General features: G+C 39.7%; 1 protein-coding gene across 1 annotated transcript in view; it reads right to left on the reverse strand.

Annotated features, from left to right (window-relative positions):
• Positions 1-25,160, reverse strand: part of LOC107727853 (rho guanine nucleotide exchange factor 10-like protein) — a 38,555-nt gene extending 13,395 nt beyond the window's left edge. The window contains exons 1-5 of the mRNA XM_016537872.1: positions 25,045-25,160; positions 11,004-11,090; positions 6,843-7,054; positions 5,605-5,762; positions 1,934-2,076 (exon numbers count right to left, since the gene is read on the reverse strand). Coding sequence (XP_016393358.1) covers positions 1,934-2,076; positions 5,605-5,762; positions 6,843-7,054; positions 11,004-11,090; positions 25,045-25,080 — 636 coding nt within the window. The 5' untranslated portion in view covers positions 25,081-25,160. The remainder of the gene's footprint in view (positions 1-1,933; positions 2,077-5,604; positions 5,763-6,842; positions 7,055-11,003; positions 11,091-25,044) is intronic.
• Between the last annotated feature and the right edge of the window lie 965 nt (positions 25,161-26,125).

Below are 26,125 nucleotides of genomic sequence, written 5' to 3' on the forward strand. Positions count from 1 at the left end.
TATATATAATATGATTATTATTACTTATTTTTAAGTACATTCTGAAAACCCGTATACATTTACAGTTATGATGACTCTACATACGTGTATAAATTGGGCCTCAGGTGTATGATCCGAGTCACTGAGTCTCACACAGAGACAGAGGTTGCCTCCACCGATTCACCCTAAGACAGACACTACATCAGTATATCACAGCAGGAGAGCACTGTTCTACCAGCGGACAAAACACAGCACGCCTCCACCTACCATCTAACCCTTCATTAGTCCACTGTAATACTAGGTGACAGTGCTTACAAGAGCAACATGTTTAAACAACCACTCATTAAATGAGTGTGGGACTTCACTCTTCAGCTTTTACTGTTCTGAAAGGATTTCTACAGCCCTGTTTCCACCTGGTATTAAGATGCGTTTTCAGTGATCACAAGTGATCAGCTGAGACACATTATCATTTAAACTTGGTCTTAACATGCGTTTCAAATGCATCTCCTGTGACCACTTGAGTTCAGACCATCCCCTCTTATTTTGTAAAACTACACATCACTTTCTAAGGGAGCGCAGAGTGTGGCCCACTGAATGAATGAAACCATTACGTTGCTCATGAGGGAGCGGGAAGTGAAGCAAATGCAAAGGATTTTCATTGTATTCTGTGTGTTTTGGCACAACATAGTGAAGTCTGAATCAATTGTTTTCGTGCGCTTTCTCAAAACACATCCCATAATGCTCACATTAAGTCAAGATGTTTGACTGATGCATCTTAAGGCCATTACACGGTAAACCAGCGGGTGGCCAACCTTTGGCTGTCTTTGAGCGCCTGCCAGCTTTTTGCGGTTTGTTCTGCACTGTCCGCACTAGTTGGATCCAGTTGGCTGTCAGTCCTAGATTCGTTTTCCCTTTTTGAATAATGAATATACACTGCTGCCACCTGCTGATACAGACGGTTGTTTCCTCAGAATGTACATGCTAGTTGGCCAATGGTTGTAGTCTTTGCGGTGTGTTAAAGCGCAACTTTTTCACGCATACATAATAGCTAGTTCTTAGATGTCAGCTTGGCGTTTCACGGCCTTTACTACCAGGTGTAAAGAGGGCCTACATAGTGCGTACGTGCCCAACCACCACTGTTTGTTTTCTCCGCAGTACCATGGTTGAAATGCTTTCGGCATTCTACATCAATAGCGATCCAGCGGCCTCAATCGTTTCGGGTCAGGGGAACAAGGTGGCACGCTGTGTAGTGTGGAATTCTTCCCTAAAACTGGTGACAAGAGAAGACAAATTCGCACAGGCTCTGTTGCTTATCCCACCGGCACACATCATTGTACGCCACTTTGCCACGAGTCCCAAGAAGGCAGATTTACAGCTGTAGAGGAGATGCTTCCCCCTCCAGCTGCTGGGCCTGCATGGCTCCGCAGGGAAAGGGATACAATGTAATCAGTCGAACAAAACAGAGCACTGGCCTGAACCGTGGAGGATCAACCGAAAAGCAGCAGGGGCCCACTCACCTACCACTAGCTCAAATCTCCTCTCTGATGGGCGCATCCAGAGAAATCTCAAAGGATAAAAGAGATGTTTGATTCCAGCGATAAAACCCAAGAAGGCAGAACTAAAGGAAGGCTCAGGGTTATGGAGGCCCATGGGGTAGATACCCGGGGTACGGCTCCTCCATATTTGAGACAGCCAGAGAAGATTATAAGTATGTCAGAACTATTTACTCATCCTGTGTGGTTTAAAAGTAAGAGGGGGAAAAAAGAGACCCCGGAGGAGACACCCTGGCCATATGGATTGCGGCTCTTTGGTAGGATTATTGATCTTCACACACCAGCTAATTTGTGTCAGTGTTGGCCAAGTGCCCGTGAAACATAGTCTGTGCTCTTCCATTTGCTAAAGTTTGATGTGAAAGCATATCAGCATGAGTAAAGCTTTGAAATGATGAGTCTACCTGAGTGGACAAACTGGAGCCGTCAACTACAGTTACTGTGTTAGCACAGCTAGCCCAGACCGAGTCTTCCAAGGCAAGTAGTGTCCTGATGGGATCTGAGTCAACTGTTACTTTCCTACAGGAGTCCTGGTTCCACAGTTCCCCTACAAGACAAAAAAACACAGTAAGTTCACAGTAAGAAGACTTTTATGTCTATCAAGATTCTTGGACTTCAACTATGGGCACGCTAAATGCCCCAAAATTCAAGATAAGACAGCAAAAAAAATTATCTATTATGTCTTTTGTGATTAAAGTGAAATGTGAAAAAAATTAAATGTGTCAACTACAGCATTACATTTACATGTGTACTTTGAGAACTGAGCATTATAACAATTATAACTAATAATTTATTTCCAGTTTGAATAACAGTTTTGTTTTTCATGCTACTAAAATAACCAATGTAAAGTCTTGTTCTTCTAATTTGTAAAAAGCAATAAACTAATTCACAAACGGTTCTTAGATAGTTTTGCCTGTGTGGTTAGAGCTAGATGTATTAATGTATTCTATTAGGAAAGGAAAGGAAAGGAAAGGACGTGTGGCCAAGTATGGTGTCCCATACTTGGAATTTGTGCTCTGCATTTAACCCATCCAAGTGCACACACACAGCAGTGAGTAGTGAACAAACACGCACACACACACCATGAACACACACCCGGAGCAGTGGACAGCCAATGCTGCGGCGCCCGGGGAGCAGTTAGGGGTTCGGTGCCTTGCTCAAGGGTCTCACCTCAGTCGTAGTATTGAGAGTGGAGAGAGCACTGGATATTCACTCCCCCCACCTACAATTCCTGCAGGACCTGAGACTCGAACCCACGACCTTCGGGTTACAAGTCCGACTCTCTATCCATAATAATGTGACATCAAGAGCAATAACTGACAAAAGAGATTTTGTTATAAAATTGTAGCCCTTGTTTTTTCAAATACATTTTATAAATCATATGCTGACACTGCTGTGTCCTTGTAAAAAAGTATAATGCAAACGGTTTTTTTAATTATTATTATTATTAATAATACTAATTCTCACACAATAAATATAAAAATGGTTTATGTTTGTTTTGATCGTAATAAGCTTTAAAAATGTAATACCCAGAAAATAGCCCAAAATATATCACTTTGCATATTCTGAGTTTTATGACAGAGAAAACAGAAAAACGAGGTAAAAGTAGATGAGTAGCGAATACAATTAGGCTTGTGAAATACCTTGCTTGAAGGCAAATCACTAATCCTATCTGGTGGAACATTTCAAATATGGCCAAAGATATTCAAAGCTAGTAAATTCACATGTTATTTTCCTTATAAATGAATGCTTCAAATAGCGGAGCTACAAAAATGCGCTGCATGCTAATTCCACTGCTTTGCCCTGAGCAAGTCACTTAAAGTAAATTGGTTTCATTAATACTCAAGAGTAAATCCTTGTGTTTGCAAGACAAATATGTATAACTGGTGGTGGAACTGTACAATTTCTGGCTACGTCTTAAAAACATACAGCTAGAGCAAGCACTGCAAAGGGTGTTTGTGGACTGCATATCTCCCTCAATAAAACTAGCGCTTTCTATGCTAATGCGCTAACAGTGCCATGTTAATAACTGCAGCGTGTTGTGTAATCCAATTTATATGTTTCTCTCCAGAGTGCTCAGAACACGCCAGACTTTTTCCTTGAGTTTTAATCACAGGGTTTGCACTGTAGCCACCTTGGACACCATTATGGGATGCATTACATAAGCTTTTTTCTACATAAGTCTTTTAGCCCCCATCACAATGTTTTAATGAAGCAAAATTAGAGAGGGAACCACAGCGAGCCATTTAATTAACATTTCGAGTTGTTTATTTCTGCCTTTGAAACCAGAATAGCTTTACAATGACTTCCGACTTCCTCAGGTTAATTGCATGGCATATTCAAAATGTCAGTCTTCCCACTTTTTTTTTGTACATATGCTTTGAAAACATCCCCTCAGCTGCTCTGTACCCCCTCATACTCAAACGAGGGCCACCTCAGATTTGCCTCTTGCAAATCGAGGACCTTCGGGGCGGAGAGGGCTTATCTGGACACTCAAAGCATCTGCAGATGCAGTCTTTACTTTATTGCTCCAAAAGTAATAAAGTGGAAGGAGGAGAGACGCAGTCTCATTCAGTTGGGCGCTTATTGCTTCTGGGTGTAATATATTTACGTATTTTCTACGGAAATTCAGACACCTCATTATTATCCTTATAAATTCTGCAAACTGTTGATTAAACACAACAAAATGATCCTGCCCTCTTAATGTAGCTAGGAAAAAATGGGAAGAAAAACGCGAAATCTCACCCCCAAGCAATTTCGGCTTGCTCATATGTTTCAAAAAGCTTTCTGATTAATCTCATGTGAGACCCCAGTGTTTATTACAATATTAACTGTTTTGAGGGGAACGTATTTTATTTTTACAAAAAAACAAAAACAAACAAAAAAACAAGAAATACATTTTTAAAAATCCAGCCTGTACTTCCCAGGGAATATATCTGCTTGTAATTCATTTCTTTCCACTATATGAATAGTAATATTCAATCGCCACATTGCACATCAGCATAATTAATCTTACTTTCCACTTCACTGGAGGTAATTCCTTGTTGACAGCCAGGTAAGTAGTGCATTGTGATAAACCCATTGTGCCAGGGTTGTCTGCCTTGCACCACCCCCAACATACACGTACACAACAGCGCAGTCCCTCGCTATCTATCATGTCTCCGAATGCAAGAGTTCTGCATGCACGCCCGTCTTCTGTTGTCATTAGCCCACACTTACGCACCGCAAATGAATAAGGCGCGGGCAGAGGACAGACTTGTGAAATCATAAATAGCTTTCAAGGTAATCCCGAATCTATTGGCTTTCCATCTAACTAATACATACCCAGAACAATCTTATCACCCCTGTCTCATCTCTGAATGCATTCAGAATACATGACAGAACTAATATCTTTCACATACTCACTGAGGCATTCAGCTAACAGAGGAGGGACTGTAAAAAAAACATCCCTGAATGTTTGAATGGAAGGTTGATGAAAGAGCAAATTGAACACGGGAACAATCAGATTAATTTGCACTATTAATTTGATTTGATTACCCTTTCACTCTATTGAGTCCCTTTCATTTGGGGACATACTAATAATTACCCTTCTTAATTATCCCACCCATTTAGTGTTTAATCCCGTTAGTGAGAAAAAGGAAAGAGAAAACATACTGAATGTAACTGCCCATTTCTGTGCTAATGTGATAAAGAGAAAAAACAAGCCTAATAGGATAGAAATAACATAGACGTTTAAATTCGAAGTGATTATCCACAATCCAAAACAAACACCAACAATGTATGTAGAATAAATAAGCTTTGTTTGGCATAATGCATAAAAGCAAAAGAGAAACAACTATATACAGCCTCGTGCAAATTATGAGGTCTTGGATTAAATACTGAAATAAAAGTTTTGTTTACATAAAAAAAACAAGACTCTATGATATCTGAACTGGGACATTAGAAGGGCCGTGGAAATGGAAAACAACTTCCATGACAGCTGGAAACTAACTTAGAAGTATGAGCTTCTCAGGTCTACTTGAAGGCAGCATGAGCATACAATATAATGAGACATCAAACATTATGTAACTCGTACCTTCGTGATGTCTCTCGTACACCATCAGCGTTCCATCCCGCAGGCCAGCGAACAGGAAGTTCCCGGAGTGTTTGAGACACAGAACTGGACAGCCCTCGGGGTTACGGAGAGTCACAAGACATTGGGCGGCTGTGTCCATACTGCCGTAGACCAGAATGCTTTGGGAGATAAACATTGAAGGATATATAAGGACATCTATGCAGGAAGAAGTATCATTTTAAAATAAAGAAAGGAAAGCTAATGCCTTATTTCCACTGTTCATTTGCCTTGATATTGTGAAATTATTTTTTTAAAAGGAGAACTTCTGTTCTCTGTAGCTAATCAGTCCCCTTCATTTGCATAAAGAATATCTCAGAATACATATTGTTCTTCTCAACATTCATAAATGATTTAACTTATTTAGAAAATCACAGTGATTTTAAGAGAGAAATGTGTTTAATTTCTGCCTAAATGACTGCCCCTCAAAAACTTCTCCACATATCTACCCAAAAGTTTTTTAACAAAGTGGTAAACTTTTCCTGTTTTAATACTACAAAGATGCATATATACCACAAAAAGGTGCATCTACACAGACGGCATAAATGCGATTACACATGTAAAATGTTAGGAAATTAATGAAGCCGAATATCTTTTATCCTTTTCATATTGAAATTCTTTTTCCATTAAATGACTTTGGAGTCGCTAAAACTTACGAGGATAGTCGTCACCTGTTTCTTATCCCTGTGTGCACTGCGGTGTCTGTAATGGCACCTTAAATCTGATTAAAAGGCTTTTACCTTTCTCGTTTCCCCTATAGCTAGACATGTGCTCAAAACAAACAGCTATTAGGCTATTAGTCTTGGCTACTGCTTGGTTCTCACGGCCAAGTGAGCTGACAGGAAAATAAAGGAAGCATTGATGAGGCACTTCATTTACATAGAACCAAAGCAGCATCAATACCTTTGATACTGAAGGCTTGGGTGAATCTAGTTTCCTCAGAGCAACCTTAATTTGGCTCTGTAGGTGCCTTTAGATATTTAACAGGTACTCCTTTTATTAAACATTTTTAATTGAGGAACACAATACATATTTTTAAATAAAACACAGTCTACACTGTAAAAAAAAAATCATGTTTAATTCAATGTGTTACTTGCTGTCTATACTAATTATGAAATCTACTAGCAATTTCAGAGTGACAACTGATTTTTTCAGTGTATATATTACCCTTTTTCCATTTTTTCCCCCTGTGTACATATTACCTGCCATCATCAAGTCCCACACAAATAGTATTTCCAACTCCCATGGAGCTGTGAGGGCTGGTTTTGTTGTCCTCTGAAGGGGTGGGCTCAGGCACATACTCCAAACACCTCACTCGAGCTCCCATCTGGAGGGATTTTACAGGCCGAGGTGTGGGTCTGTTCAAGGAGAAGATGTCCACCTGGCCTTGAGTGGAATCACCTCCACCGGCTACCTGCAAAAACAGAGCAAGGACACTGCTATTATAGGTAGTCATCCAACCAAAACCGCTCTCTCACATCCACGAGTGTACAGGTAGGGAAAGAAAATAATAGAGGAAGGGAAGGGCTTTCTGTTTTTATGCCACTTTCAACCACTCCCTCGGCTTTGTGCTTTCACTTCCAGTGCAGAGAACCATGCAGATGAAATTTCAAGACAGAAAACTCTTTCACTTCCTGTGTACTTTAAGGTTTCCCAGCCCTGTTATTTTATTCCTGTCAATTTCAATTCCACAGTACCTGCAAAGTTAAAATCATACATCTCGTAAAAATCGAACCCATAGTCTTTCGCTTGATAAAGTCTCTAAAATTCATACTCTATCACCCCTAATGCATTCCCAGCATCAGCTTGATAACTTCAAACATCTTTTTTTGAAACTCCAGGGATCTTTTCATCGCTGAAGTAGAGGAAAAGGTGGGGTGGAGAGACGTTTTTTGAAAGCCGCTGAGCTGTTTGACAATGGAGGGCTTCCTTTGGGTTGATGATTGATCGCCTTCTTAAGACAGAGACTGAGATGACAAACTCGATCCTTGGTGAAATTACATGTAGTTGACAGAATAAGACTTCAGCACAACGCTGCTCATAAATCCATCCTCTGGTACCTTCCCTCAACAATTGATCTAGGTTCTGCACCCATTCATTTTCCTAGCGAGTTGCTTTAAAATGCAGACTCTTGTAACACATTTGGATTGCATTGCATTGCATCATAAATTAATAATCCCCCAGTTCGTGAAAAATAGTGTTTGTCTTCACACCCTGCTCTCTCTCATGGTTACTCGTTCATGCATAATGCAATGAAAGCAACCGTCTCGCTATTAGAAATTAAACGAACTGATCAGCATCCCATCATGCCCACCACACAAATTGGCTCATCTCTCCTTGTGCGGCATTAAACTGCTCCAATTACAAAATCCATACAAAAAAGGAGGGAAATAAAGGGAAAGAGTATTACAGAGAGTCTGCTGGCCTCATTATAAGTGGCCCTTGTTTAGGGGCCATCATTTATGATTACCTCAGGACACTGAGCGACTGGGGCTAGCCGAGTGGAGTGTAATCTCAACCAAAGAATGGGAAAACAACAGCAAAATGGGAGGGATGCTGCCAGACAGCAGATATTAATTCTCAATTAGAGCCATGTTATGTGAGCAAAATGGCAGGGCTAAATATAGTCTTTAGCCTTACAGTTCCCCTCTAATTTGCATGCAATCATTTGTCTGATTTGTATCGCAGCGTACAATCTGGATGGCCAAGGTCTCGTGGGCTGGGAAGAGCAAGGCAGAGCAAATAACGGCCTGTTGCGGCAGCGCAGTGGGAGATAGGGAGGGCTTATCTTCGGGCAAGAAGCTAGGAAAATAACTGAATCTCTCTGCGTTTTTTCTACTCAGCCGCAACCTCCAGCAGGCCCTTGTTCTCCCGCTTTCTCAGACAGGCTCAAATCCATGTTCGCAAACTTGACGATGATCCACCCCTCCTTTTTCGATTCAATTCCTCCACAGACTAGGTGGAATTACAGTTCCCTGACAAACTCATAAGTACTTGTTTGGAGGAGTGGATATCTGGAATCGTGCCCTGGACGCATCTCTGTTTTTTTGGCCGGAAAGCCGTGAAAACCAGCCTTAGAGCCAAAGCTCTGGACAACAGAGCATTAATTAAACAGAGCAATAAATTGACTAAGAGCCTAAAGGGAGCAAAGGTAGTCTGGGGAGAAAGACTTCATCTGTCTATTTGTACACACTGGACATATTCAAACATTTGCCTTTGACATCTTTTACCCAATGTTTTAGATATGTTTGGATTTATAGTTAGAGAATAGAAAACTGTGAAAATGATGCTGTATGCACCATTCAAAATTGAGTTTTAAATTCCAATCCAATTCTTGATGTGTTGTGTAAATAGAACTAAAGGAAGTAAAATTTAAATAGATGAAAATCTATATTCAGGCTAAAAGACAAAGACCTTAAACAGAAAACCTATCTTGTCTTTTCATTTTGTTTGAATTTTTTTAAATTGCAAAAAACTTGCAGTTTCAATTCCTAAAATTTCAAAAAAAAATTTTCAGCCCAATTCCAAATCCAATGAAACATCCTGTGGAAAATTTGAATAACATTAAAAAAAAAAAAAAAGAAGAGAACTACTTCTGCTACTAGCAGCACCAAAAGGCATATATCCTTTCCAAAGTGTTTTTGGAAATACTCCCTAAGGCCCCTGTAAACAACATTTTACCCAAAAACATGGCATTGGCAAACAATAAAAAAAGCAACTACTTATTTTTATTATCACTAACCAACTAAATAAATAAAATCCCAGGAAGAACACTGTGAACACACACACAAATCAATAAATAAGCCTCAGTCTTAGAAGTGAAGAGGCTAAGGAATAGTGAATTTGGTGGATGACTGGCTAGCTTACTGTCTTACGGTCTACATTATTTTGATCTGAGCCATGAGAAAAATCCCAGCAGCCCATCTTAGAGTGATCTGATTACTGTCACTGCTCATTTGGAACGCTAGCAGTGAAAACTGCCTGTTGTTATATGACGATGTGCTATCACTGACTTATAAGTTGGGAAGTAGCAAATGACTGAATCATTTCCCCTCTTCTCACATCTCTCAGTCCAGTCGAATTCACTGAGAAAATGACACCTGCTAATAAGCGGAAGATGTGTTGATTGCTTTAAGGGTTTCTTTTACCCTGCTATATAGGTTTGCACAGATAGACTTTTGGCTAGCAGTGTAAAGTCAGGTCCACATCGCAGCTTATTATAGTCATAATATGATAGCTTTAACAGCCTTCGACTTGGGTTCATCTGAAATAGCTGCAAACACAATAATAGACCTGTGCGGAGAAAAATGACTGTAAAACTATGGAAATATGAATTAGATCAATGATAATTTTTCCACAGTCCTTTAAAAACTAATAAATAATGATTATTTCACAGCCACAACTCAACCAAGCGAAGCAGTAATACTAGTTTACTTGCTAATAAATGCCTTAAATAAACATCCGAGTGTATTTTTCAGTTTTAACTTTGTTAAATCAAATTACTATTTCTTCCCCAAAACCATTACCATGCCTGTTTGACTGCATTTCATCTTATAGGATGCAGTAGACCAAGCCTACATGCATTTGTATATCTGAAAAAGAGGCAGAAAAGCAAAACACAGCTCCGAAGCACAGAAAATAAGTTTACGAATGCTGCATAATAGCACATTTTAACACATTTAAAAAGAAACACCGGCAGCACCACTGAGACTAAATGGATGCACTGAGATTTTTTTTAAAAGTGACCCCTACGATTTACGCTGCAGAGTGAGATTTAGATTTAGGAACAGATGTCGAGAAAATTATATTTTGGATATGCAATGCTAAGTATTTTTGGCACCAGAACGAGGTCCTAATCCGGCCAGATATAATTTCCTACTGAATGTCTCCTTGTATCTTTTAAATCCACCCAAGTCCACCCTCAGTGCTCTTTAGAATACCCACAAAAACAATTAACTCAAAGACACAGGCAAGGGCGTCCTTTTGTGTCCAACCAAGGCTCGAATTGGATTTATCCCCCTGCTTTGGGGGATTATGTGATAAATTGCCCATTGCACCAGAGGAGGGAGGAGAACGAGACTACTGTGTGAAACTTTTAAAGGTGATTTCACAGGGCTTGTTATGAAAACCTGTTTTATTTTGCAGAGAAAAGGTCTTTGCAGAATACAGGTTACGTCCACCATAACTTAATGGTAAATTAATGCTTGCCAGTTTTAAACAATGTTCGGAATTAAGACCTGTTTTGCATAAATGGGATTTAATGGTGAGGAATAATAATTAAAGTCTCTTCGATCTCTGATGTCACCGTTTCACTGTGTGCGTATGATAATATGTATATTTTATGTGCTTCTGTTTCTACTTACCCAGAGGTAGCCTTGAGGAAGTGAAGTACTCGCAGCTGAGAAACCAAGTAAAGCACATTGAACAGGATTGTGAAGCGCAGCCTCCAGCTATGAAAAATAAAAGAAAAAATGTAAAACTTATAGACCTGAGAACATGTTAATTTAATGCAATTATGAAAAATAAAAAAATAACCAGAATCAGCATTTTTAAAACAACTGAATTTGTTGCTATAGCTCAAACATGGTTCAAATAATGCCAAGGTCATAGGTTTCGACTCTCAGGGAAGATGTTTAGCTTGAATGCAGTGTAAGTCGCTTTGGATGTGTAAATAGTGAAAAATAAAATATACTAAAATGTATTTGAAATACATTTATTTTGTGCTAAGTATACTACAAATACATTGACATATTTATTCACTTAATAAAAATACCCCGCAATTGTACTTTTGGTATACTAAAGTCTGCTAAACTGGAACAACTAACTTTGTGCTTAATGCTATTTAATTGTGCGAAGGTAGTGCTGAAGTCCAACTAAAGATATACTGAAGTATATTTGATTATGCTAAAGTGGAACTATTGCAAGTATACTTCAGATACACTTTAAATATCTTGCATTTAAAGACTGATATTATTCAAAGATCATACGATCTTCATCAATAGTGACATTAAAACACATTTTAGGCTTAATATTACAAAATGTGCATTGTGCACAAGTAGTACTCCAAACACAGTTTAATTATAATTGTTTATATCAGTAAGTCTCGAGCAATATGTCAGTAAACATGTTAGTAGATTTTAACTACAGTATACTTAGTATGAAATAAATGCATTTTAAATATATTACTTTTTTACTAGGGCATAAATGAAATCTTTGAAAAAATAACATTTTAAACATTTTAAGGATGTTTAGCAGATATATTTTAGCAGACAGGAAAACCAGACAAAAATACTGATTAGGAAAATGATTCTCTGATTACAATGTAGCAATGTGGCTCACTTCAAGTGGTGGGTGGCATATTTACGGCGACCATAATGTTGCGTGATATCACGCCATATTAACAGACCACAAACAGCCGCTGTTTGGGAATGTTTATATTTAATGTGAGAAAGAAGGCTGGGAGAGATGGCTCTAATTTAATTAGGGAAACAGAGGAGAGTTTGGTATCTATGAGAATTTAATATCTTTCATGTTGCCCCCAGTGGAAACTGGGCATCAACCGCTAGCTATTTCCAGAAGTCATTTCCCATTTTCCCCACTTTTTCAAAGAGCAAACATAAACAGGTCCAAAATAATGTTGGCAAAATGACAATTTCAATCAGCCGAGAGCTCTGCCTCTCCCTTCTCCGAACCACTCCCTTTTATTTCCTCTTGCATATCTACCATTCATCCCATTTTTAAAGCATTCATCCATCTGCGGTGACAAAAATGTCTAATTTGTAATTAAATGCCAGTCATGGCAGGAGCACATATGGCAGCCTGCGGGCAGCAGAGATCGGCTAGTGGAGGGAAGGGACAGACTGAGGCTTTCTGAGTCACTTGAGAACACTGTTGCTCAGTGAGGAGCACAGGCAATCTTCACAGGCGGAGATTGCTTTGTCTTTGTCCATTCTCCAATGAATAGCAAGTGCATTTGCCTGAATATCTGCTTCAGCAGCAGTCCCTAGGAGTCTAAGACACATGCTACATGATTCCCCAGCAACACATTTATTCTGGGTTCTCGAACAGCACCTCGCAAGACTCCTGTCTGACTGCAGAGGTAATATACTGCTTCTGAAAACTGACTTAATCCGGCCCATCCTGAATGCTTCTTTTTATGTATGGAATTTCAGACGTGCTTTGTGACCTGTGGCACCTCATAATAGCCTGTCAGAATGAAGGGTTACTTTAATACCTATGGGTCTATGCTAATACAGTTATTATACAGTAGTGTTGTCACGGTACCAAAATTTCAGTATTCGGTACCAATCTTCATTTGATCTGAGTGTCTGTCTTTAAAGTGTTTTGTTAGTTTGGTGTTTTGATGTCGCCACGTCTCAGTGCTTTTATGCAGAGAGCGCATCTGCGCACCTTTCGGATAGCGCATCAAGAACCGGGTTGACCAGGTACTCAGTACCACCGGTACTTAAAAAAACCTGGTACCGTAACGTTTTCATTTTTTTAGTACCGACTTGGTACCGAAGTACTGGGTCTTTTGACAACACTATTATACAGTATGGGTGAAATCAAATGCATAAGATGCTAAGAATGTATTTAACTTCTGGTCTTTACTTTAAAATACTTTATAATACAAAATTATTGGTGTAAGGTATCGTCAACATCAACCCCAGTTTGCTCAGCACATTAAAGAGATTGACGAAGAACAAGGAAGAAATACATTTCACGTTTGTGTTACTTTGCACTGTGCTAAAATGAATATGGAATTTTAAAGAAAAAATTTATTTTAGACAAAAATTAATTAAATGTGAAAATAAATGAAAGAATTACAAAAAATATATAAATTATATAATTAGTTACATAATTATATAAACATACAAAATTATATAAGTAAAATTTGTGTGTATAATTAATAAATATGTATAATCTGCTTACAATGGAAGTCAATGGTCTCCAAAATTGTTTGCTTACCAACAATGTTCAAAACATCTTTTGTTTTCCAAGTGGAACAACGTGAGGGTTGGTGAAAGATGACAGTTTTCATTTTTGGGTGAACTATTCCTTTAAGAGTTCAGGGTAGGCCATGTTAAATTTATCATAATAGTATCCATCATTCAAATTCAGTCTACGTTAGTGGTCAGTAGTTCACAGTCAGCAGCTCAGCTCAAAGTGACTAAATAACCTGAAAGGCCATTTAATTAGCATCAGGATGCCTTATTCCACGAAGCCTCTCGCTCACATGCAGGTGCAACACAGGAGATCCCAAAGGGAGAAGGAGAGCATTCGTAGAGAGATTTGATGGAAGACTTGTGTTTGGGTGCTCGTCTGGGGAAAGGGCACTAGGTGAGCTAATTAAAGAGAGATTTGTTGATGAAGAAAGAGGGCAGCCACACAGCTGCTGGCCCCAGTGACCCACTGCTCTACATGGTATCCACCCCACCCTTCTGGGTGATGGGCTGTATGCCAGCTCCAGGTGGTGAGCGTCCTTTCCATAGGCCATGAACTCATCTGGAGGAAACCCATATTAGCTTCCCTTGTCTATCCTGCCTGCAATATGTCCACATTTAATCCCGTAATCAAATGCACAATGATAGTGTCACAGCATCTAGACAAACATGAGAATATTTTTAAAAGGTATCTTATATAAACGAGGGAGATACTGAAGTTTTCAATGTTTTCAACCAAAAAGCAACACTAAAGACTTGTTCACTGGCCTTATATGTGGAATAATCTCCAATCAACTCAATTATTATCATCAGGAGTCATCAGGCTTGAGGAGGTTTGGGGACAGAATCCTTAAAGCGAAACAAATGATGTGGTATGCTTTGAGGTGATTTTCTGTGACAGTAATCAAATCCCTACTCTACCTGCGCTTTGTTCAATGCATTTTAGATGTGATGAATCTACACAAAAGAACATGCATCCTCCCTCCCAGAGTTATTCAGTTGTTATGCAAGTTTTGGTCTAACTTTATGACTCATAAAGGGACCACATCTCAAATAAAAAGGAAAAATTTGTAGAGATATTTTTCTTCTAAGCATGTCTGAACACATTATAGAACATGTAGCTTTGAAATTGCAAAATATATTATGCATTGTGATGACAATAACAATACAAATATTATACAATTATAAAAATTCAAATTCAAAATTCAAAATCTTATGCTTAACAAGGCTTTGTTTATTTGATCAAAAATACAGTAAATACAGTACTTTTGAGAAATATTATATTACCATAACTATGGAAGAACATGACACAGGCAAAATTGGGTGCAGATTAGGAAAATAAACTAAGACTAGTTTACAAAAGTAGGTTTTGCAAATCTAATATGGTTGAAATAAATGGAATCTGAGATAAACCAAATGTCTCTAAGATCCTACAAACACAATGACCTACAGTACAGCAACACTAATAGGAGATTCACGGATTCATTTTAATTAAATTCCTTGAGTAGAAATCAACATTTTGAAATGTCCTTTTCAGCATTTCTACCATTGACAGTTTATTCAGTATGTTTAGGTTTTAAGCCATCAAAACGTACGACAAATTAGCAATGGTATCAATAACACAAAAACAGTACATAGTATCTGTATATCCATAACTCCACCACACATATTGCAACACTTAGCTGAGCTGGGGCTCTACAACTTTATCATTAAATAAACTGTGGTTAGCATTTAATCCACAAAGCTTGGCTAACACAGAGTGCAGCAAACCGAATGAAAAGTCTAGTCTGAGTCACTACAGCAAAGCGGCACTCCACTCCGATGAAAGAAATCTTCAATCCTCCTGACAACAGCATCACAGGCGGCTCCCACACGCTAACAAACACTAATAGAACTCTTCTGTTGGTTATTAACTGATAATTGTCAGACTTCAGAGTCCTCTTTACCACTTCTTCTTCACTCTTAGCCTCAAGGTAGAAGCAGGGAGAGCCAAGATAGCACAATAACAAAGCGCCAATGCTAACCTGATCGCAGCTTGAGAAGCAAACTGCATTTTTATTTGTTCGACACAGGCTAAATCAGTGCTAGTCTAGGGCTCATGTTGTATCATAGCATTTTCGCTAATCCTTGTGGAGTAGAGAAGAGCTGCAGATACCGGGAACCCAGAGAAAAGCTGCATAATGCAAGGCTGACATGAGTACGTTTAGCATTCTGCTACATCGCAGGATTAGGAAGAGGGAAACGGGAGTGGATTAGCCTATAGGAATTCAATACACGTGGGGAAAAGGACCGGTGACACGGTGGCAAGACTGATGCGCTAGAGAGGTTGTAGCAGTTTAACCCTCAATGTGACTAAATTATTATAAACCACCCAAGTCCCTCCCTCTGAAACAATTGCGCCATCTCATAGGCAATGACATGCCCCTGTTTGCTAGTTGTTTTCCAATATCCCATGGTGACTCCAACGCAGATGGACAACAGGATCAAAGCTGAAATGAGCTGCAAGAGTTACGATTTCATGAGCTGGATGAAATCCAATCATTTCAATTTCACGGACCAAGATAAGCAAAGATCAAAGTGTCAACCTGCTGTGCTATCTGTTAGGCATTTTGCATAGAATATTTAGAGTAATGTGAGCAGAAGTATACGTTTTCAGTTGGACCTCTCAAATTTTAGCCCTCCAGTTACTTGGTGTCGGGTTCATGAGCTGGATCATGGCCTGTGGTCAAACATATGCCTGAGCTATTGAATAACATACGCAAATTGCAAAGAACAGTTAACCTCAGAAAGAAAATCCTGTTATCATTTTCTCTCTCTCATGTTGTCCAAACCTGTATTCCCCACCCATTGACAGAAAAGGAGATTTTTATTTGATTAATAATTTGTCCACTATTTTTCATATAATGGAAGTAATGAGGACTCAAGCTCCAAAAATGCAATATAATTTGAAGTAGCGATGTCAAATGACTGAAGTCTTTTCAATGAATCACTTGATCTAGTTCACAAAACTGGTCTGAATGATTTGTTCCCAAATCTGATGGATCTGGTTCTTGTGTTCAACACAATGATTGACTCAATGATTAATTTGTGGTGGTTAACAGTTCACTGTGAGGGAAGAATAATGTCCTAAGATTCAGTTTGTTCAATTGCTACAGTATCATATGGCTTCAGAGGACATCAGAAGGCAATATGACTTTATAGTGCTTACTGGCTGTTTTGGAGCTTGACAGCCCCAGTTTTCAAACTAAATAATTCAAACTGAATATTTCATTACAAACCATTTCAAAATTCTACATAAAAAGAAATGTATTCTGGATTGGAACAACATGAGGGTGAGTAAAATAATGACAGTAAAATTATCGTTATCAATTATCAAAGTTATCAATTTGTGGGTGAACTAGTCTTTTAACTTGTGTGATTTTAACCAAGATGCTCTGGTTCTGGTGACAATTTCACATCAACGCTAGGCAGGATAGCATTGTGAGTCATTTAGCATATCAGTGTACCACAGTACCATCTGACATTGGCAGGACATCACTAAACAACATTCATATTCATGTGGGCATTGATATTTCCCTCCTTATGTTCTGCTCAGTCACTCTGCACTTTGTGATGCATCCAGCTAATGTGATGAGAATCCAACATGTCTCTTCATCCCCGTTGGCACAACTTCTCTGACACGGTACGAGTCGTTGAGATGAAAGTGATGGACTGTTCTGCAAATAATGGGTTTTAAAATACGAGTAGAAGCCAAGAGTTGACTGTTGAATACAAAGTCTCTGAATCTCTCTGTCTCCATATCTATCTCTGCCTTTCTCTCTCTACCAAGCGGAACGCGTGCACGGGGAAAAGTGGTGAGCCACCACAATCTCCGCCAGCCCTCGGGATCTAATTGGAGGATGCCATTGCAAGGGACCACAGAGGGGTGTGACGGGAGGGTCTCTTTAATCCCCTTGATCAGATGACATGGAACACAGAACAAAAGGTCCTCAAATCCCTACTGCACTGAGCGGCAGGCACCGTCACCAAGCTGCCATGCTGGCTCAAGGAATGTATCCCAGGCTTTAAGCTCCACTTTTAAACACCCCTTTATCCTGCACAGCTGTGCCCCCAGAAAAACTGCTTAAAATTCTCTGAATGATCATAATAATTACAAGAAACAGCTACTAATCAGGTGCTGACAAAGGAGTGGTAATGTTAGATTACCGAATCTCCTGCTTCACTTTCAATTGCAGTACACTTCGCCTTATCAGCCTTGGGGGACAGGTAAGGTGGAGACGAATCCACATTAATGGCGGTGGAATGCTAATGAACCACATTTAAGCAGAAGACACAATGATCCAGGTCGCTTCGGGTTCCCAGCGGAGGCCAAGTTTACACTGCAGCGAGCATGCAAAGCGCTTTAATGTTGATGTGCGACCGCTGTTTAATTTGCAATGGCCCGTGTGGGGTGATCGGTTGAAGAAGACTGACAGCACAATTAGCCGAGAAAAGGCAATTCAAAGAAATATGAATACCAGATTAACTCCAAGATTGAGGCTGTTTTGTTTCCTCTCATTAAACTATTGCTCTCAAAACGTTCTTATATTCCACTGAAAGTATATCACAGGAAGCGTTGACATTTAAATTAGCACATTTTGTGCCCGCTAAGCTTTGCTCCTTGTGGTTATATTAGTCCCTGCCCTTGATTTTCTCCATAAAAACAGAGGGGGCGTGAGGAAGCGGGGTGGAGGACAAGACAGTGACTGCTTGTTTTAAAGGCTCCGTTAGAGCACTGATGATTTCCAATAATTAGCACGTAACTGTCAAAGCTACAGATCAACCCCTTTACAGATGACCTCGCTCTCAGACTGTGCTGCAATGCCATCTCCAGCACAAGAAGAACAGATCCACACTGCCCTCTACTGCTGGATAAAGTCAACAATATGGATGCCACGTCAAACCTCTGTGCTGCCAAACAGGAAAATCTAACATATGGTTAAGGGAACATCTCATCCACTGGTATAATTATTCTGCAGAGAACAGAGGTATAGTTATTCAAAACTGAAAAAGTTGTCATGTTATTTCAAACCTGTCCTTTTTGAAGAATGTTTCCACTGTTCTCCATTCAATGAAAGGCAGTGGGGTCCAAAAGGACATTGGGTCCTCTCATTGTATGGACAAAAAACAAAGGTCGAATACAAGATGAGGTTAACTATCACTTTAACAAGATAAAAGGAGCCTTTTCTGTCTGTTTTGTAATTCCTCTAAATACATTAGAGATAATTTTACCGTCGATGCTCCTAGTAAAAAGGCATTTTCGGTGTCGCTAACTATACCACATTTCTTTATCTCCTAATAAGCCCTAAGTCCTCTATTTACACCATTTCTGATGGGCCGTGCAATATCTCAAGTTCACCTGAGATATCATTACAATCTAATATGGCTCTCATGACTGGAGGGGAAAACAAATGGGCTATAGCACAAAGCCAGAAAGGCATCCTGACTTATTACCGAATTGGCCTTTCGTAGAACAAGATCTCCACACAGATGCTATGATAGCCTTGCTGCCATGGGCTATTCACATAGCATAATGTGGTAAATCCTGGTCACAACCCTGAGGCAAGCCCATAACAGATATGTCACTGTGCTAGTGGGCTGTTTGCTGCATACTGCGGTGCACTGAAAAACCCTGGGCTGCTCGCAAGAGCCTACCTGGACGGTTATGACTATATATCTATGGTCAGCCATACAAGGAGCTTCTGGCGATGATACCATATGAACTGACCCAAGACTAGTCTCAAGGTGGTAGAGGAAACATTAAAGGGACTGTTCATCTAAAAATGAAAAGTCTGTCATCCTTTACTCACTCTCATGTTGTTCTTGAACTGTATGACTTCTGTGGAACACAAAAGGTTAACTCAAAAGAACTGTGCTCTTATCAAACACAGAACCATTATAAACACTGCAGTCATTGGTTCTTGCATGTCTCGCAAAATGTGGTAAATCCTGGTCACAACCCTGAGGCGAGCCCATAACAGATATGTCACTGTGCTAGTGGGCTGTTTGCTGCATACTGCGGTGCACTGAAAAACCCTGGGCTGCTCGCAAGAGCCTACCTGGACGGTTATGACTATATATCTATGGTCAGCCATACAAGGAGCTTCTGGCGATGATACCATATGAACTGACCCAAGACTAGTCTCAAGGTGGTAGAGGAAACATTAAAGGGACTGTTCATCTAAAAATGAAAAGTCTGTCATCCTTTACTCACTCTCATGTTGTTCTTGAACTGTATGACTTCTGTGGAACACAAAAGGTTAAAGGGCTTGTTCACCCAAAAATGAAATTACTTTCATTACACCCTCATGTCAGTCCAAATCCGTAAGACCGTCGTTCATCTTCAGAACACAAATTTAAATATTTTTGAATCTGAGAGCTTTCTGACCCTGCATAGATAACAACACAACTACCACGTTCAAGGCCCAGAAAGGTAGTAAGGACATCGTTAAAATAGTCCATGTGACATCTGTGGTTCAACCTTAATTTTATGAAGCTACGAGAATACTTTTTGTGCACAAACAAAACAAAAAATAACTTTATTGAACAATTTCTTCTCCTCCGTGTCAGTCTTCGACGCGTGTTCATGAGAGTACCATGACGCATACATGTGGTGCTTCTGATGATGTCCTTACTACCTTTCTGGGCATCGAACGTGTCAGCTGCGTTGCTGTCTATGCAGGGCCAGAAAGCTCTCGGCTTTCATTAAAAATATCTTCATTTGTGTTCCGATGATGAACGAAGGTCGTACGGGTTTGGAACGAAATGAGTAATTAATGACAGAATTTTCATTTTTGGGTGAACTAACACTTTAACTCAAATAAAATATGGCAACATTATTGACATTGAAGTCACTAGTTCTTGCATGTCCCATAAACAAACAGATTTTATGATTTTTGAAAAATGTCTCAGTGGTTTTTGTCCATACAATGAATGTCACCATGGTCCAGTGTTGTTCTGTACCCCATTGACTTTCACCATTCAAAATATTCTTCAAATATTTGTGTTCTACAGAAGAAATTAAGTCGTACAAGTTTGGAACAACATGAAGTCATGAAACTGACAAAATTCATTTTTGGGTGAATTAAATCTTTAAATTTCTGTTTCTTCTGCTAGAAATGCTCTGTTGCCTGCTCAAAATATTATTCCTGTCAAGAGCGACACTCGTTACTTTTGAAAGCTGCACTGTTAAACACCAGACATGAACAAAGTCACCCTCAGAACAAAAGATTTTGAGACTTTTTGCTGCATCCTGTCACCAAACTTCGCAATGGACAGTGACAAGCTCCAGTTGTATCTCGGGAGCTTCCGCTGAGTGCAGCGATTTGCAGCCTTGACCGAGATAGCGAGTTTATATCATCATTTGTGACAGGTCCTCTGTGATCTTGACAGAGAAAAGGAAATCAGATTTACACTTCCTGTCTAACATAATCCAAATGCGTTGAGGGCCCAATGCATTCTCCCTGCTTGAACTCTGCAGATGAACAAGTGACAGATTAGGGCAAAGCTATTTGAGTAAAAAAAACAAAAGAGCTCTTAATTAATTACACTGATCCTTGGAGATGAAGGGGCAGATGAAGAGGAGGTTAAGCTATCAAGCAATTAATAGCAAAGCCTCGATGAAGCCTCCTGGATTTAGCTGTAAATCGGGTTGGGGGTTTTAAAATGCAGCTCAATGTACTGTATATGTGTTTGTATTTGCTTGCAGGATATATTGCAGCATAGGAGAAAAAGTGTCACAGCAGTCCAGCAGAGATGTGAAGGAAAAAGCTTTTAATCCATGCTGTGGCGTCTGTTCTTCACAGACGAGGAGGAAGATGAAATGCAGAACTCACAGAGGGATCGAAAGGAAGCAGAGAGGGAAAAAAAAGCAAGCCTCATATATGCACAGAAAAGATTGCGGAAGGCATAACCTCGTCTGATTTTACAGGGAAAAAATCCATGCTGACAAAAAACAAAGGAGAAAAAAGTAGAATCAACAGAGGGCTGCCATGTAAGGGGAAGGGCACCTTTCTCCAAGACATTTCTGATCTATATTTCATGTGCTTTCTGTCTTGGTCTCATGTGTTGAGCATCAGCTTGAGATGTAGGTTTTATCTTTTTTTCTTCCTCTTCCTGCTGTAACAGCTTTAAGTCATTGGTGTCATATATCAGTCGCTCTCCAAACGGTGCTATAAATAGACTCCATCCACACATTCACTATAGCAAGAGATGTCATAGTGCCATCTCGTCAGCAGTCAACAGTCAATCATTGAGTTCTGCAGCCATCATATTAGTTATGGACTACAATTGGTTCACTCTCAAGTAACAGTACACTAGCAGTACTGATGGAACGTAGATAGGAAACAAAACCAGTACATCCAGACCATGTCAGAACTTACTGTAAAACAAGCAAAACTCTATATACAGGATATCAAACCTCATCTGTAGGATGCAACCCAAGTGGGAAATTCACTTTTTGCCCACCAACCACAGTGGCAACTGAATTTTCCCATTGGTTTTCCCATTTATACAATATAAAAAATACATTAAAAAATTATAAATAATATATACATAATATAGAATATATTTTCATAATACACTATGTAAGTAACAAAAAAGTACAGATTTTCTTTGCATTCATACATCTGCATTGAATCAACAGGAAAATTTACTGTGGAAGAATGCACTGTTGCAATTATGATGATGTAAATTGATTATAATTGAACTTTCCATGACGATGCTTTTAAAATAACACAAAAGGATACAAAAACCCCTTACAAACTGTTTGCAACTCTTGTACTCTACACTTTACAGGCACAACACATAGCCAGCAAATTGGAACAATCTACATGCAAACAAACCAATGATGGTTTGTGCTTAAGATCAGTGATGCGTTAAGCTTATTTCTTGAGGCCCGAAAGCTGCTTTTTAAAAACCCAAGTGGCTATTGACAATCAAAACACAACCATGAGTGACAAAAACAGCTTTTAAACTGCAAAAAACTTCAAACTAAAGTTAAGTATACTGGGCACATATCCACAACAATAAGCTAGAGAAGGCCCTAGATTCTAGTAAGTACACTTCATTGGACAGAACCATGACATGGGTTTTTAGTACTATGAAAGAGATTCAGAAAACATTTCTTCTTTTTTCCCCCCTTGTGTTAATCCCAAAAAGGAAAACAGCCAAACCTGACACATTCAAAAAATCCTTTTTCCAGCTTGTCTTCGCATACTTCAAAGCCCCCGGTATGGAATCTCCACGGTATTAAAAAAACACTCTCAAATAAGAGCCATCTTCTCTCCATCCTAATGCTTCGTCGGGAAGCAGATTTTGTTTCTTTCTCTTCCCACGAGACATCTTTATACTTCTCGGTACTTCTAGCATACAGCTTTTACAGCTGAAGTAGATTTTTTAGTGGAGGGTTTTTAGCACGTTAAGGCTTCTGTATCATCCACGTGAACGCTACCTTGTTGGAAAACGTGATAAAACCAAACTCCAAATCTCCAGGAATGCACAATTCTGCAAGTTACTGAACTTTACAGTTCGAGCACATGCTAGCCTGAATGCAAGCTCGAATCTGGCTTGTGTTGTTTGCCAATCCCATTCCATGATACATGAGGACAGATATATAATCTCACTGGCTAAAATGACATAATTTGACATGGAGATCAAACAAGGAAAGTTTTACCTTATAATACAGGTTAGGCCTCGATAAATACAAGTGTATGCATTTGAACAGAACAGCCCTTGACTTAGTACTGCATTTCAGGAACAATAAGTGCCTGTTTGTGCAGTATTACAGGATTTTTGCAAGGCTTAGAAGTGGGTCAGATATTGCCTGGTGGACTGGTTAGGGGTGGGACAGAGAGGCCCCAACTGATCCGTGTCAGAATTGAAAGACCTGATAACGGTTATCTCCTCCGCCTAACAAGTCCACCCACCAGGCTTTTACAAAAATGGCAGAACTGTGTGTGTGCAGATCAGTTGTTCATGGTGTGATGCTACAGAACTTCTATTTTATTATTGGAGACGAGCAAGTTCCCCAACGGCTTTTCTCTTTTGATCTTGGTCTTCAAGTGCCCCCCCTTCCAATCTCGGCACCAATGAATGTCCTGCCAAGCGCATCAGCTGCCATAACCTAAAAGTAAGATGTTTTGGAGGCCTTGGCAATGGCCAGCACATGTTGCCCAGTGGTAGCGGCAGTTGTGGAGCAAGGCTGGATATATGCTGACAGTAAGACAGAAGACGTCTCTGCCAGGAGGACTTAAAGTCACTCACTTTAAACCCATCTCACCTTTTTTTATCAACAAGACAGATGCACAAGCCACCCATCCATAACCAGACCAAATACACACTACCTTTAGATGGCATTCTGATCTTGTTCATTTGCTGGCAGGATTGTGCTCAAATATTTCAAACAGGGTTCTGATACTTTTGGATGAATTTCTTTGACTTTATTTCCGTTCAAGGAAATAAAGTCCTTCCCCCCCCCCAAAAAAAAAAAACTGGATGAGAAGTTTTTAAAAAATTATTTTATATATAGATAAAAAATTATTGACTATAGAAATTCCCATGACTTCCATGCTCACTTTTAAAATCTCAGTTTTAAAAAAGATAACAATTCTTGTTAAAGGTGACAAACACTGCAGCAGGTTTTCACAAAGCAATGGCACCCTATAGAGTTTGAGCCAAGAGAAAGCTTAACACAATTAAACACAATAAAAAAAAAAAAAAAACTTCTGAGCAGCTGTGGAAAGCAATGATGTGGAAAAAGTATACCGTCGATCTGTTTTTCAGAGCTCCAAGCTGTTGCAGAAAACGCATGATCAAGCCATTTCACCAACAGCCTTGACTTCCCATCTATTGGGTTGCTATGAGCTTAATTTAATGCAGCCTGATTGATTTATTCTCGGGTGTCCCACAGTCATTAACGTAATTGCATGATCACTATAACACCCTCACATGGCACCTAGATTCACCATTCAGGGGTAAGTCATCTAACTTTGTTAGGTCTTAAAATCTAGCCCGAAATATCATCTTCCAGACAGTAAAATTGACTTCATTCCTTTTTGACTGACTCTGAAGCCATTTTAGTCTGTCTCTTACCAGAGTTCACCATTTGATATATGAGGAGCTTGCTGCTCTTAACAGCTCCTATTGATCCACAAACTCGCTCTCCTACTAGTGTGACTGGAAAGCTTCCATGTCACCTTGTAATTCCACAATCCTGGCAATGTTCCTGTAAGATCATCCTTTGGTCAGACTCGGTCTGTGGAGGTTGCTTCTGCGGGACTTTAATTTCCTAGCTAAAAAAATGATTGCATGGTATACAACAGTTTCTAAAAGCACTTTGTCTTCGGGAAATCAACTATAAACTTCTTTCTGCTCAAGGAACGTTTCTGATCAGCCTTTGGACTTCAAACTGGAAGTCTCTCACCTTACATTCCTGGCTTTTGGAGGTGAAGGCAGGCATGCGACAGGCCAGCAGTGGACACCAAAACGGAGCTTTTGTCTTCCCATCATCCTCTGCAGAGAACCAACCCGGTGTGTTTTCGTCTCCTGCAAGAGATTAGGTTATATTTGGGTTAGTTTATTATTCATTCTCCTACCCTAGCAGATCATGCAGAGTGACATCACATCTCATATGTGTATCTAATTATACAAACTGAAGTATGGCAGTAGTTAAGATGTTTGAGGTTCCTGGTGAGCACTCTCTGAAGATATTTTCAGTATAGCAGACTAATGAGCCTTCAAAAGTCTCATTCCTGCAGCAGGTGTCCGTCTCAGCATGTGAAGCAGCAACCTCCAGGTTTCAATTAATGAAGTCTAAATTCTGGAGGCATGGGCCACCTAGGTCTTCCCTCACAGCCACTTTGACAGGTGTTTACAATTGCCAAGCACAATACTTGCCTGCCAGCAACCGTTCTCTATTAAAGCAACTCAGTAATTACCTATCACGGCCATCTTACTCTTGCATAAAAATGTCGTGTTTTTCTGGTCCCCTGTGTCTTTGTGAGCACATCAACTCAAAATTAGCCCCAGAAACCACGAAAATAGGCTACAAACAAATGCAGTCAGATTGGACACGGCTCATTTGTTTTCACAGTGTGAAAGGTACGTGGCACGGTTTGAAGGCCAATGTACCATAGCCATATCAACACGCAAGTCAGAGCGGGAGACTTAAGGGCCAATTAGTTTGAGTTTAGTCTCACTGTTTCTCAAGGGTTTCAGGAGGATTTCTTTCAGATTTCAAAATGGCCAGAGTTCGACATCTCTGTATATCAGCGCTATGTGGTCGACACACTCTTAAGAGGCGTTAACGCTTTGATTTTTGCTTCCGTTCTCCCTCCACTTACAATCGAGCCAACTCTCTAAAATCAATGCAATCAATGGCGTACTTCGAACGGTCAGACTTCTAACACTTCTACTCCTACTAAACTTCTCAGACTGGGACTTCTTTGCCTGTAAGTACAGTAAGACTATGGATAAAAGCACACAAATTCTTAACATAATTGCAC

This window comes from Sinocyclocheilus rhinocerous, unplaced genomic scaffold (genome assembly GCF_001515625.1).
Source record: "Sinocyclocheilus rhinocerous isolate Xijiao unplaced genomic scaffold, SAMN03320098_v1.1 scaffold576, whole genome shotgun sequence".
Lineage (NCBI taxonomy): Eukaryota > Metazoa > Chordata > Actinopteri > Cypriniformes > Cyprinidae > Sinocyclocheilus > Sinocyclocheilus rhinocerous.